The 14,719-nt window shown below is 37.6% G+C and overlaps 1 protein-coding gene across 1 annotated transcript in view; it reads left to right on the forward strand.

The window, feature by feature from the left end:
• Positions 1 to 540: 540 nt before the first annotated feature.
• The window catches only part of BUB1B (BUB1 mitotic checkpoint serine/threonine kinase B), a 28,577-nt gene continuing 14,398 nt past the window's right edge, over positions 541 to 14,719 (forward strand). The window contains exons 1-9 of the mRNA XM_081830878.1: positions 541 to 704; positions 2,198 to 2,412; positions 2,585 to 2,676; positions 8,614 to 8,843; positions 10,558 to 10,670; positions 11,376 to 11,491; positions 12,200 to 12,246; positions 13,799 to 13,859; positions 13,981 to 14,086. Of these exons, the coding sequence (XP_081687004.1) occupies positions 2,242 to 2,412; positions 2,585 to 2,676; positions 8,614 to 8,843; positions 10,558 to 10,670; positions 11,376 to 11,491; positions 12,200 to 12,246; positions 13,799 to 13,859; positions 13,981 to 14,086 (936 nt within the window). The 5' untranslated portion in view covers positions 541 to 704; positions 2,198 to 2,241. The remainder of the gene's footprint in view (positions 705 to 2,197; positions 2,413 to 2,584; positions 2,677 to 8,613; positions 8,844 to 10,557; positions 10,671 to 11,375; positions 11,492 to 12,199; positions 12,247 to 13,798; positions 13,860 to 13,980; positions 14,087 to 14,719) is intronic.

Below are 14,719 nucleotides of genomic sequence, written 5' to 3' on the forward strand. Positions count from 1 at the left end.
AATCTTCAAACTTCTGCCAGCTGTGCTAAAGTAAAATGACATGTGGGATACAACTTCATTTCATATGGTTTGGGAAAAAATGGTATGGAGCTGAGCAATGTGCCTAGTGAGAGCAAGAGACATAGTGATAAAAGAGATGTGGCAAGACATTGACAGTTGTGAATCTAGGTGAAGAGTATATGGGTGCTCATTTACTCTTCCAACTATTTTGTAAGTTTAAAAAGTTGATGGGAAACTCCGGCCTTAATAAATTCTTTAATCTTAGTCACCCTGATCTGATCCTCAAATCAGCCTAATGGTGCTCTTCAGAGTATGCTAATTGGTTGAACGTGGACATTTAAAGGGGAAGTTAAATCATCCTATTCCAAACTTTCTCTGATTTCAGGATAGCTTTCTTTATTCCTGAGAGAAAAACACTTTCTTTGGGCTGTTTCTCTATATTTCTTCTCCCTTGTTTAATAAATTAGAAATTTTGATTCTGGTGAGTAGTGTTCATCTCCCCCAAAAGTTAATTGTCCATTCTCTTACTTTTAGACAATTCCAAGCTCGAGTGTCTCGGCAAACTGTTTTGGCACTTGAGAAAGAAGAGGAGGAGGAAGTTTTTGGATCTTCTGTACCACAACGAAGCACACTGGCTGAACTAAAAAGCAAAGGAAAAAAGACAGCAAGAGCTCCAATCAGCCGTGTAGGAGGTGCTCTTAAGGGTAAGTTTGTTAAGTGTTATTATGGGAAGCTCTTAGTCTCGGGTGGTAGGCAAATTATGTAAAGAGATAATGTATAAATATATATGTGGACGCTGTCCTAGTTTTCTGAATACTAGGTAGCAAAAAGAAGGAAGTCTTCAGAGAGCTGAGATTACAGTATGCAGTAAAAGCAAAACATGTCAGCAATTTTGTGTCTTAATTAAGAAAAACCTAATATATAGGAAGCATCAAGAGTTTCTGAGTTTGAATTGTTAGTCGAAAGAAGAATGCAGTAATATAGCCAGTATTGTCAAAGTGAAGCTTACATGTACCAGAGCCTCAGAGAATATATTAACGTGGTCTTCAGGTTTTTGGGGCCAGAAATTGGACTCTCTTTGTATACCTAAAGATGATCACTAATAAGCTTTCTTTCTTTTTTTTTAATTAACTATGTTTAGGGAAGTTTTAGATTCACAGCAAAATTGAGTAGAAAGTACAGAGAGCAGTAAGCTTTTACTAACTACATTTATAGCAGTTAGATGGATAGACCAGAATTTAAAAAACTCTCTTATTCCTTTTACGGTATCAACTTACCAGTATTCAAAATATTACTTGTAGATCCTAGAATTAGGGTATAGGGAGTATATAGACCTAAAGAATATTTCATCCAGGGGCGCCTGGGTGGCTCAGTCTAAGCGTCTGCCTTCAGCTCAGGTCATGATCCCAGGGTCCTGGGATCGAGCCCCACATCAGGCTCCCTGCTCAGCGGGAAGCCTGCTTCTCCCTCTCCCACTACCCCCTGCTTGTGTTCCTCTCTCTCTGTGTCTCTCTGTGTCAAATAAATAAATAAAATCTTTAAAAAAAAAAAAAAAAGAGTATTTTATCCAGATCATAATGAAGCTCGATTGTAATAAGGAGCCCCACAACAGAGAACACCCCTAATAAATGGGCTAATTTGTCTTCTCTAGATTCAGCACATTTCAGCTGATTTCCATTGAGAGAAAAATTTTAAATTGACAAATGAGGATTTAGGTTAGGGTAGTCTCTGAGAAAACTAGATAGTGTTAGAATGATGATTGAAGGAAGATGTAGAATTTTTTTTTTTTAAGATTTTATTTATTTATTTGTCAGAGAGAGAGAGAGTGATCAGCTTCCTGCTGAGCAAGGAGCCCAATGTGGGACTCAAACCCAGGACCCTGGGATCATGACCTGAGCCGAAGGCAGACGTTTAACCATCTGAACCACCCAGGCATCCCAAGTTTTTTTTAACATATCTATAAATAAAAGACTGGAGGTGAGGTAAAGGAGGGAGAGTATAAGTAACAAACAGAATGGATTAAAAAGTTAATTTAATTCATGTAAAGTTTTAAAAAAATTGTTTAAAAAAATCTCTTTGTTTCTATGGTGGTAGAGGTAATAATCTCCTTGATTTTAGGAAGGATTAGGTATTCCTTATCTGGCATCTGAGTTGATAATTAAAGATTTTACATAAAATTTTAATATTTTTCTCCTAGCTCCAAACCAGAACAGAGGACTCCAAAATCCAGTTCCTCAACAGATGCAAAGTAATTCCAGAATTACTATTTTTGATGAAAATGCTGATGAGGCTTCTAGAGCAGAGTTGTCTAAGCCTACAGTTCAGCCATGGATAGCACCCCCTGTGTCCAGGGCCAAAGAGAACGAGCTGCAGCCAGGCCCTTGGAACACAGGCAGGCCTTTGGAATACAGGGTAAGGACTCTTAGATCCAGTGTACTTGCCAACATAACAAAAACTTCAGATTTAGAGTAGAGGAGTGTTTTTAGCATCTCTTTTGATTCCTCCTGAATGATTAGGCCTGACCTGCATATACTTTGTCAGAATGTATAACTGTGGTAATTGTCATCTTCTTCTTTGTCGCCAGCCTCATGGTGGTACAGCTTCTGTGACCACTATACCCTCTCTGCTTCCCAGTTTTACTCCATATGTTGAAGAAACTGCACAACAGCCAGTGATGTGAGTTTGATTTCCTGATATTTTGAGGTGGGAATTATTAAGAGTGAGCAGGAGCACCTATTCTGGTTCCCAAAAGCATTTCCTTCTTTGTGGGGATGAAAGTAACCAGACAAATTGTGTTTTTTAAATGTCTATGTTCTTTAGAGTATGTTAGGGCCAAAAGACCATTTGATAATATTCTTATTAAGGAATAAACTTCATAGGCTTATATTTACATTGTTTTAGTCAAAGATAATCACTTTGACTTAAGTGAGATGTTCTACCTTTGTTATTGACAGTAATTAGAAAATATGATAGTTTTTCCTTTTACCCTGCTCTTTCCTTCTGGATGTCTTTTTCTTTTTCTTCCTAACCTTTAGTATTTCTGTTATAAGAAAAAGAATGATAGGTGATACTTAGATCATCAGGCAGTGTGAGATCTACTCTAATACACACTGCAGAGCATATAATACTACGGTCAGAGTCTGTGTCCCCGTGCAAGAGTTTTCTCATAACTAATCTATAACCCCTCATCACTATATGCTAGGTACTATAGGAATGCAAAAATAGATAAGATTTATAGCAAAAAATTCTGCCTGATATGAGTTCAACACAAGGGAGGATATTCTTTTTTTTTTTTTTTTTTAAAGATTTATTTATTTATTTATTTGACAGAGATACAGCGAGAGAGGGAACACAAGCAGGGGGAGCGGGAGAGAGAGAAGCAGGCTTCCTGCTGAGCAGGGAGCCCAACACAGGGCTCGATCCCAGGACCCTGGGATCATGACCCGAGCCGAAGGCAGATGCCCAACGACTGAGCCACCCAGGCGCCCCAAGGGGGGATATTCTTAAGAAATTTCTATGAGGGGCATCTGGGTGGTACACTTGGTTGGGTGTCTGACTCTTGGTTTTGGGTCAGGTTGTGATATCAGGGTCTTGGGATCGTCTGATGGAGACTGCTTGAGACTTTCCCCTGCTCCTCCCCACTGCACTTGCTCTCTCAAGCAGATGAATAAATCTTTTAAAAAAAGAAGAAAAGAAAAAAATCCTATGAGCCTTTACAAAGGATTACTGGAAGAAATTGATAGCACACATTTGTGGATATTTAATTTTTCGAATGTTTCAAATCACCTATAGATAGAATTATGGCAAAATAAATATGGTATAGAAAATGTTGAACTTTATTTTTATTTGAACTCTTCTTCATGGCTGTCTTATTTGACCTGTCTGCAACATTTTCTTTAGTTTGTGCTTTTCTTAATGGTATGTTCCAGGGGCTCTTTATAAATTATATATACATGTTATTATAGATTAATCAGCTAAAATCTTTAATAGGAGTTGTGAATATTTCCCCCTAATTTGTCACTTGTTTTTTGATATTGTTTAGCAGTAACCACTAAAAATATATTTCTAATTCCTATATAGATTTAACAGTCTTTTTTATGGTTTCTGTGTCTCCATCATTCTTTGCTGGGATACTGCAAGCTACCTAATCTGTCTACTTCTAGTGTTACTCATCCCATTCATTCTTTAGGCTGTGACAGGTCTGCATTGCAAATCTGATTGTTTCATTTTCCTGATCAGAATCCCTTGCTAGGTCCCCATAACCTTTGGGATGAACCCAAAACTCCTTAAGATTAATTATAAGACTGTTCTTGATTTGGCCTCTGCTAACATCTCCAGTTTCCTTGTTTGTTTGTTTTTTAAGATTTTATTTCTTTATTTGAGAGAGAGAAAGCAAGAGACAGAGCATGAGCAGAGAGGGAAAGGCAGAGGGAGAGGGAGAAGCAGACTCCCCACTGAGCAGGGAGCCCGATGTGGGGCTCCGTCCCAGGACCCCAGGATCATGACCTGAGCTGAAGGCAGACGCTTAACTGACTGAGCCACCCAGGCGCCCCTTAACATCTCCAGTTTCCTCCCCCTCATATAGTCAAACCAGACTGTTTGCAAGTTCCTGAACTTGTCTAGAGCAGCTACCCTTTGGACGTTTGGGTTGTTTTTACTTTTTGGCTAATTATGAATAATGCTTCTGTGAACATTTGTGTAAATGGTTTTTTTGTGGACATATGTTTTCATTTCCTATGAGTATATACCTCGGAAGGGAATTGCTGAGTCATATAGTAACTCCATGTTTAACATTTTCAGGAACTGTCAAACTGTTTTCCAAAGAGGTGGCACCATTTTCTGTTCCCAAATTGCCATAATGAATGAGGGTTCCAATTTCTCCACATCCTCACCAACACTTGTTCTTATTCACTTTCTTTTGGTTTTGTTTTTTTGGTTATTGCCATCCTATTGGGTGTGAAGTGGTATCTCATTGTGGTTTTGATTTGCATTTTTCTAATGATTAATGATGTTGAACATCTTTTCATGGGATTATTAGCCATTTGTATTTCTTTGGAGAAGTGCCTATTCAAATCCTTTGCCTATTTTTCAACTGGATTATTTGTCTTTTATTTATTTTTTTATCGATTTTATTTGAGAGAGAGAGAGAGTGAGTGTGAGTGGGGGAGAGGGGCAGAGAGAGAGGGAGAAAATCCCAAGTGGACTCCACACTGATGTCTGAGCCTGATGCAGGGCTTGATCCCATGACCCTGAGATCATGCCCTGAGGTGAAATCAAGAGTTGGTCGCCCAACCCACTGAGCCACCCAGGTGCCCCTGTCTTTTTGAATTGTAAGAATTTATATATTCTGAGTACAAGTCCCTTAGCAGATACACGGTTTGCAAATATTTTTTCCCATTCTGTCAGTTGTCTTTTCACTTTCTTTGTTTTTCTTTTCACTTTCTTGATGTTATCTCTTGAATCCCAAAAGGTTTAAAAATTTTAATGAAGTGTAATTTATTTTTTCTTTTGTTTCTTACATTTTTGGCGTTGTATCCAAGAAGGCTTTGCCTAATTCAAGGTCATGAAGATTTACTCCTGTGTTTTCTTCTGAAAGTTCTATAGTTCTAGCTCTTACATTTAGATCTGTGATCCATTCTTAGCTAATGTTTGTGTGTGATATAAGGAAGGAGTCCTACTTCATTCTTCTGCATGTGGATATACAGTTGTTGCTTGAAAAAACTTCTTTCATCATTAGATGGTCTTGGTACTCTTCTTCTTCTTTTTTTTTTTCAGAGAGGGGGTGGGGAGGGACAGAGGGAGAGAGAGAGAATCTCAAGCAGGCTCCACACCCAGTGCAGAGCCCGCTGCAGGGCTCAATCTCACAACCCTGAGATCATGACCTGAGCCGAAATCAAGAGTCGGATGCTTAACTGACTGAGACACCCAGGTGCCACAAATGGTCTTGGTACTCTTGTTGAAAATCAGCTGACCATAATGTATGGGTTTATTTTTGAGACTTTTCTATTCCATTGATCTACATGTGTCCTTATGCCATAGCCTTGATTACTGTGGATTTGTTGTAACTTTTGAAATCTAGAAGTTTGAGTCTCCCAACTTAGTTCTTCTTTTTAAAGATTGTTTTGACCATTCTGGTCCCCTTGCAATTCCATCTGAATTTTAGGATTGTTTTGGTAATTTCTGCAAAATAACTGCTGGGATTGTGTTACAGATTGTGCTCTGAATTTGTTGATCAATGTAATGAATATTGCCATCTTGATACTATTAAATCTTCTGATCCATGGACATGAAATATCTTTTATTTATATCTTCTTTCATTTCTTACAACAGTGTTTCATAGTTTTCAGAATACAAGTTTTGCACTTTTTAAAAAAATGAATAGATGTTATTTTTTGAGCTATTTTAGGTATATAGAAAACTTGTACAGAAAGTACAGAGAGTTCCCATATACTTCCTCCTCCCCAACCCCATACACAGTTCTCCCTATTAATATCTTGCATCAGTGTGGTTCATTTGTTGTAACTGATACATTATTAACCAATGTTCATAGTTTACATTAGGGTTCACTCCAATGTGTTTTACAGTTCTATGGGTTTTTCATGTGTCCATCATTACAGTGTCACATAAAATAGTTTCAGTGCCTTAAAACTTTCCTCTACTCCGCCTGTTCATTTATCCTTCCCTCAAATCCCTGGCAATCATTGATCTTTATATTGTCTTTACAATTCTGCCTTTTCCAGAAGTCGTATAGTTGGAAATAAACAGTATGGAAGCTTTTCAGACTGGCTTTTCTCAGTAATATGCATTTAAGGTTTCTTCATGTCTTTTTTGAGGCTAAGAGCTCATTTATTTTTAGTACTGAATGATATTCCATTGTGTGGATGTTTATCCATTTATGGGAGGACATCTTGGTTGCTTCCAATTTTGGCAATTATGAATAAAGTTGCTATAAACCCTTGTGTGCAGGGTTTTATGTGGACATAAGTTTTCAACTCATATAGCTGGATTCTATCATAAGACTCAGTTTTGTAAGAAAGTGCCAAACTCTTCCAAAGTGGCTGCACCATTTTGCATTCATTCATATCTCCACATCCTTGGCAATACTTGGTGTTGTCAATAGTTTAGATTTAAACCATTCTAATAGTTGTGTAGTGGTATCGCATTATTTTAATTGTAATTTCTTGATAACATATGATATTGAATATCTTTTATATGTTTATTTGCCTTCTGTATATCTTCTTTGGTGTCTGTCTATTCACACTTCTTTTTAAAAAATTTATTCTGAAGTACTTCATTCTTTTTGGTGCTTCTGTAAATAGTAATGTTTTCTTAATTTCCTTTTCCGTTCATTGCAAGTGTATAAAATACAGTTGATTTTCATATATTGATTTTATATCCTACTTCTTTGGTGAACTCATTATTAGCCCTAGTAGTTTTTATAGATTCTTAGGATTTTCTATATATAAGATCATGTCATCTGCAAGTAGAGATCATTTTACTTCTTTTCCCACTTGGATGTCTTGTTTCTTTTTTTATGCTTTGTTTCTTTTTTTTTTTTCTGATTGCCCTGGCTAGAAATTCCAGGACAGTTTTGAATAGAAGTGGCAAGAATGGACATTCTTATCTTGTTCCTGATCTTAGAGGAGAAGCATTCAGTCTTTTATCATTAAGTATGATGTTTGTGTGGGTTTTTTGTAGATGTCCTTTATCAGGTTGAACAAGTTGAGGAAGCGTTTTAGGTATGTAGATGTTTAGACCCTATCATTAAAGGTTCTGATTTAGTGATCTGGGGTAAGGACGAGATGTCTGGTTTTTTTGTTTTGTTTTGTTTTTTAAGATTTTATTTATTTGTTTATTTAAAGAAAGCATGAGCAGGGGGAGAGGCAAAGGGAGAGGGGGAGAGAGAGAGAATCTCAAGCAGACTCTGCACTGAGCGCAGAGTCTAACGGGCTCCATCTCAGGACCCTTAGATCATGACCTGAGCCATAATCAAGAGTCAGATGCTTAACTGACTTAACTAGGTACCCCGGGACCAGATATCTTTAGTTGTAAAAAGGCACATATAAATAAAATAAAAGGTATATAAGTAATTCTGTCCATAGCGAGGATTGAGAATATCTGCCCTATTTTCACTGAAGTACTTCATGCTTCATTCTTTTCAAACCTGTATTATCACTTCCATTCTTCCCCCTCAGCTGAGAACCTTGAACTTGTCACATTGTCAATTCCCTAAATGTTGTATTCCTAACTCAAATTATTTTTGGTGATAAACAGTAGCAAATAGGCTATATTGCATGGGTTAATTTTCTTTCATACACTGGGTTTGATTAAGATATGATATTCAGATTTATTTTACCTATAAGGAATATAAGCTATCTGATGACCCTAACTTATGGCTAATTTCATTCTTCATCATTAACAGAGTAGTACTCAGAACATAATTGTTGATAATCCATGTAAATTATTTTTTAGCCTCTTTTCTCAATCTTCTTTATTTTTTGAAATCAATTATACATAGTCTTGCTACTGACATTGTCCCTGTGTTCTGTCAAAACATGTAAGAAATAACTCATTTGACCTGTATGGTGAATAATAATTATTTTGCTTCTTTAGGACACCATGTAAAATTGAACCTAGTATAAACCACATTCTAAGCACAAGGAAGCCTGGAAAGGAAGAAGGAGATCCTCTGCAAAGAGTTCAAAGCCATCAGCAAGAGTCTCAGGAGAAGAAAGAAAAGATGATGTATTGTAAGGAAAAGATTTATGCCGGAGTTGGGGAGTTCTCCTTTGAAGAGATCCGGGCTGAAGTTTTCCGGAAGAAATTAAAAGAGCGAAGGGAAGGTATGTATATTGATCTAGTTCACAGCAAAATTTCTTGGGAATTGTAATCTTCGTCACTGCCCATTATTTTCTCAAGCATTCCCTCTATTCCAGTGAAGCAGCTCTGATCATGGTCACCAGAAACGTCCTTTTCGCCAAATCCAGTGGCCATTTATCAGTCTTGATCTTTTTTGACCTCTTGGCTTCATTTGACACAGTTGATGAAATGCTTGTTTATGAAATGCTTCTCTTGGCTTTTTCCTTGGTGCATATTATCCCTCTCAATTTCCTTCACTGCTATTCCTGAGGCCCAGGATAGAGTCTTGGAATATTCCAATCACAACTATCACTAGGTAATGGATTAAATACTCTTTACAAGCTGGGGACTCTCAAATTTATATCTCTATCCCTGACATTTCACCTGAACTCCAGACTCCTATTTAGTTACCTATATCTATTGGCTATTCCGACAGACATTTTCAACTCAACATAGCCAAAACAGAATTACTGATTTCTGCCAAAAACCACACCCCAACACGTACCATAGGCTTACCCATTTCAGTAAAAGGGAACACCATGCACCCAGTTGGTTCAAGCCAAAAAAACCCATAAGTCATCTCTGATCCCTCTTTCTGTACCATTCTCCCACATCTAAATGAATAAGCCTATCAACTGTACCACCAAAAAATTTCCCAGATCTTTCATTTATCACCATTCTCATTATTAATCCAAACTGCCATCTTTTAGGTAGACTACTGCAGCTAGACTTTCTGCAAACTTCAGTCTGGCCTTACTACAGTCCATTTTGCTCATAGCAGATGATCTTTATAAAAAGTCCAGGTCCTATCATTAATTTACTTAAAATTCTTCAGTGTTTTCTCATTGTCTTACCATGCAGTACGAACTCTACCCACCCATGACTTGGCTCCTGCCTACCTCTCCAACCTCATCTTTTACTTTTCTCCCTCTTACTTTGCTACAGTCATACTGGCCTTCTCTGGAACTCACTCTTGAGCACAGTGACCTTGTTCCTGCATTAAAGCCTTTGTGCCAGCTCTGGCCTAGAATCTTTCCCCAGATCTTTATATCACTGGCTCCTTGTCATTCGGGTTACAGCCTTATCAATGTCCCTCTCTTAAAATGATCTTCCCTGCTCACCTGTCGTAAGTAGCTCTTGACCTCCAATCCTCCTACTCAGTCACACATTCTCACATCACCTATTTTATTTTATTTATTTATTTGAGATAGAGAGTGAGAGCAAGAGCTGGGAGACAGAGGGGGAGGGAGAAGCGGCTCCCCGCAGAGCAGGGAGCCCGATGCGGGGCTCCATCCCAGGACGCTGGGACCATGACCTGAGCCGACGGCAGATGCTCAATCGACTGAGCCACCCAGACGCCCCACCTATTTTATTTTTAACACTGATTTTCTTATTAATTTGTGTGTGTGTCTTCCCCAAATTGAGTGTTAGTGTCACATGACTAAGGACTTTGTATTATGCACCACTGACATGTAAATGCTCCGAATTGTTCTTGGCACATCATAGATATTCTGGTTCTTATTGATTAAATAAATGAAAGAATAGAGACCCAGACCTCAAGTAGAGGACTTTGCTCCATTTATATTATTCTCATCTGTAATATTAGCATGTATGTTGAAGCCATGAGCTCCAAAGACAGTTTTTGACAGAATAAGTTGCTATAAGGAGTAATGCATTAGCCAACCTTACTGTTTCTAGCTGAGCTACTGACCAGTGCAGAGAAGAGAGCAGAAATGCAGAAACAGATTGAAGAGATGGAGAAGAAGCTGAAAGAAATTCAAACTACTCAGCGAGAAAGAATGGGTGATCAGGTCGTTTCTCTCTCTCGTTTTGTTTTGTTTTTTTAAGATTTATTTATTTATTTTAGAGGGAGAGTGTGTGTAAGCAGGGAGAAGGGCAGAGGGTGTCATGCAGGGCTCCATCTCACACCCTGAGATCATGACCTGAGCTGAAACCAAGAGTCACATGCTTAACCGTGCCACCCAGATGCCCCCATTTCTCTTTTTTTAATACAGAAAACTATAATTATTGAAACAAATTTAAACAATATAAAAGCATAGAAGATAAAAATCCTCCCAACCCCCATTCAGAGTTTCTGGTAGTTTCATAGCTATTAGTGGCAACAAAGTCCAGCAGGAAAGTAATTTAACAAGTGACCTCAAATGGAACTTGTGTCACTAGAAGTGATGCAATTTATTGACTTCTTAGTTAGACCCTAAAGCATTGTTTTATAACTTCTGGACTTTAGCTTTTTATTCTAGTCATGTTGCATTGAAATGGGGTCACCCAAAGAAATTTGGTATATGCTTGGCACTGCTCAGTTGAGTACAACAGAAACGGTTTATCCTAGGAATGTAAATTATTAGAAAGAACTTTTATAGCATAGATATTTTATATGGTTAGTGGGTATCTAGGCGAAGAGTATAGTGAACCTAATTTTGGAACTAAAGCTTGAAAATAGGTAGGATTTTTTAGATAGGAGGGACACATTGATTTTGTTTCTTTAATGCAAATAGCAAGAAGAGAAGATGCCTACAAAGGAGACAGCTGAACTGCAAATTGCTTCAGAGTCTCAGGAAATACCAGGAATGGCTCTATCCAATTCTGTTTGTCCAGTAAACTCTTGTGCCAGGTAGGACTGCATTGGTGGGAGGGATGATTCTTATAGGAGGGCACTTAAAACCAACCTTTGACTCTAATGACTTGAAGTCTTTTATAATATTAAGACAATGTTTGCAAGTCTCTGTCACAACATAAGCTCTGATACTGATGTGGTAAGACAGGGTACTGACATTTTTCTGTTAAAAAAAATACATGTTTCTTACAGAAACAATCAAATATAATTTTTAAATTAAAAACAAATTTTTTTAAAGTAGTCTTCACGCCCAGCATGGAGCCCAACATGGGGCTTGAACTCACGACCCTGAGATTAAGACCAGAACCGAGATCAAGAGTCAGAGGCTTAACCGACTGAGCCACCCAGTCACTCCTCAAATATAATTTTTTAAAGATAAAACCACCCATTTTTACCACCAAGTGATTACTGTTATTAACATATGTATATCCTTATGTGTTCTGTTTTTTGTTTTATTTGATAAAAATGAGAGTTTGCCATCACTTATACTGTTAATGTTATAACATCTATTATCAAATATACTTATATAACAATTTTAATGACTGAAGGTTCGATCTTCTTAAAGAATTTGGATTGACTACTAGAATTTTTTTAATCTAGAGTGAAGAAGATTATATTTAATGAAAAAGCCTCTTGGACTTATAAGAGTTAAATAATTCTTTTTGTGGGTACTTCTGACATATTTTAAAACAAGTTTCTTTACAGGGAGACTTCACTTGCAGAAAACTTTTGGCAAGAACCTCATTCTAAAGGTGAGTTATATTTGACAATGTCATGAAAAACTTACCAGTAACAAACACATTATGTAATATGTGGTAAATATTTTTCTTAATTATGGTAAAGGGAGTTGTAAGAAGACAGAGGGGAACTGAGATCTTATCGTATCTTTGAATCATGGAATTCATTTAAGCATATGATTTGAGATAGGATAGGCATTTAAAAGAGTGTTTTTGTAAGACTCCTCAGTGCTTTGAAATGTTTAGTTTAAATGTAGATTTAGATTTATGTTAACTACCAAATACTATCTTCCACCTTAGCAGTGTACACTGAGCTAAACCTATCAGTAGTATCCAGCAGCCAAGAAAGTAGTTTTTCAGAAGAAAGAAAAAATGTCTAAAACTAAAGCTATTTAGGGGCACCTGGGTGGCTCAGACTGTTAAGCGTCTGCCTTCAGCTCAGGTCATGATCCCAGGGTCCTGGGATCGAGCCCCGCATCGGGCTCCCTGCTCAGCGGGGAGCCTGCTTCTCCCACTACCGCTCCCCCTGCTTGTGCCCTCTCTCTCTCTCTCTCAAATAAAATAAGTAAAATAAAATAAAATCTTAAAAAAAGAACAAAACTAGAGGTATTTATACTCAAATTTATTCTTTTTTTTTTAAGATTTTATTTATTTGACAGAGAGAGCAAGCAGAGGGAGTGGCAGGCAGAGGGAGAGGGAGAAGCAGGCTCCCCAGCTCCCCATGGAGCAGGGACCCCAATGCAGGGCTTGATCCTAGGATCCTGGGATCATGACCTGAGCCGAAGGCAGACGCCTAACCAACTGAGCCACCCAGGTGCCCCAAATTTATTCTCTTCATTTAAAAATACGTTAAAAATGGTAAAGACATGAATATCTACCTAGTAGTAGTTGAAAACAAATTAAATATCTGATTAAACCTCTAACTCTAACCACCAATTTATAGGAAATACAAAGCATGGAGGAACATGTTAAACAACATAGGAAGATGTAATTGGCAAAAAATCCAGCATTATGGGGCAAACAACCTAGTTTCTTCAACAGAAAATTACTAAAACAACAACAAACCCTATAGAATCAAAGTGATTTAGGAGGTATTTCAACCAGTCACAGTATATGAATCTGCATTCCCAATTCAAACTTTCTAAATAATTTTGGTAAAATGTGAGTCTTCTGATTAGATATATGATACTCAGAAATTATTAATCCTATAGGTATGGTTATGTTTTGAGATTATGCTTTTTTGAACAAGTCTCTCTCTTTTAGAATTACATCCTGAAATATTTACAAATGAAATGATATGATGTCTTAGATTTGCTTTAAGATAATTCAGAGTTGGGTTGGGTTTGGAAAGTAGTGGTAGTGGTGGGGAATAAAGAAAGATGAGACACAATCATCCATGTTTAGATAACTTATTAAATGATGTCTACTTTTATATGTTTGAAATTGTTCATTATAAAGAACAGGTTACCTTTCTGCTTCCAAACAGCACAAAATATTAATTGACCTAGATGTCTTGAAAAATAGGCATTTACTCTTAAGAGCATAAATCTGTTCTCTTTTTTTATAGGTCCCAGTATACCTTTCTCCATTTTTGATGAGTTTCTTCTTTCAGACAAAAAAACTACCAGGTTTGAAGTTTTTTGTTTTGTTTTGATACTTAAAAGTCTTCTATTATTATAAATGAGGATGCAATAAGGGTTACTGTTATCTATGTGAACAGAAAAATAAGTGGGGTATGTTTTTTTCCAGTCATCCTGCAGATCCCCCACGGGTTTTAGCCCAACGAAGACCCTTTGCAATTCTCAAAACTTCAGAAAGCATCAACTCAAATGAGGATGTGTCTCCAGATGTTTGTGTAAGGAACCGTATTCCTAAGTTAATATAAGCAGACTGATGAATTGTTTCATTCAATTCTCATAAAGTTAGGGTTAAAATTAAAATCACTGGCTTGGGGCGCCTGGGTGGTTCAGTCAGTTAAGCGTCTGCCTTTGGCTCGGGTCATGATCCCAGAGTCCTGGGATCGAGTCCCGCTTTGGCCTCTCTGCTCGGCGGGGAGTCTGCTTCTCCCTCTGCCTGTCACTCTGCCTACTTGTGCGCGCACTCTCTCTGTCAAATAAATAAATAAAATCTTTAAATAAATAAATAAAAATAAAAACACTGGCTTAAAATTTAAGCACATGAAAAGATGCTTAATGTCATTATTCATTAGAGAATGTAGATCCACAACCACAGTGAGATACTACTTCACATGCACTGTGATGGCTATAATCAAAGAAAATAGGGGCGCCTGGGTGGCTCAGTTGGTTAAGCGACTGCCTTCGGCTCAGGTCATGATCCTGGAGTCCCGGGATCGAGTCCCACATCAGGCTCCCTGCTCAGCAGGGGGTCTGCTTCTCCCTCTGCCCTCTTCCCTCTCGTGCTCTCTGTCTCTCATTCTCTCTCTCTCAAATAAATAAATAAAATCTTTAAAAAAAAAAAAAAGAAAATA

Source organism: Leptonychotes weddellii, chromosome 9, assembly GCF_054177405.1.
Source record: "Leptonychotes weddellii isolate Sample4059 chromosome 9, ASM5417740v2, whole genome shotgun sequence".
Lineage (NCBI taxonomy): Eukaryota > Metazoa > Chordata > Mammalia > Carnivora > Phocidae > Leptonychotes > Leptonychotes weddellii.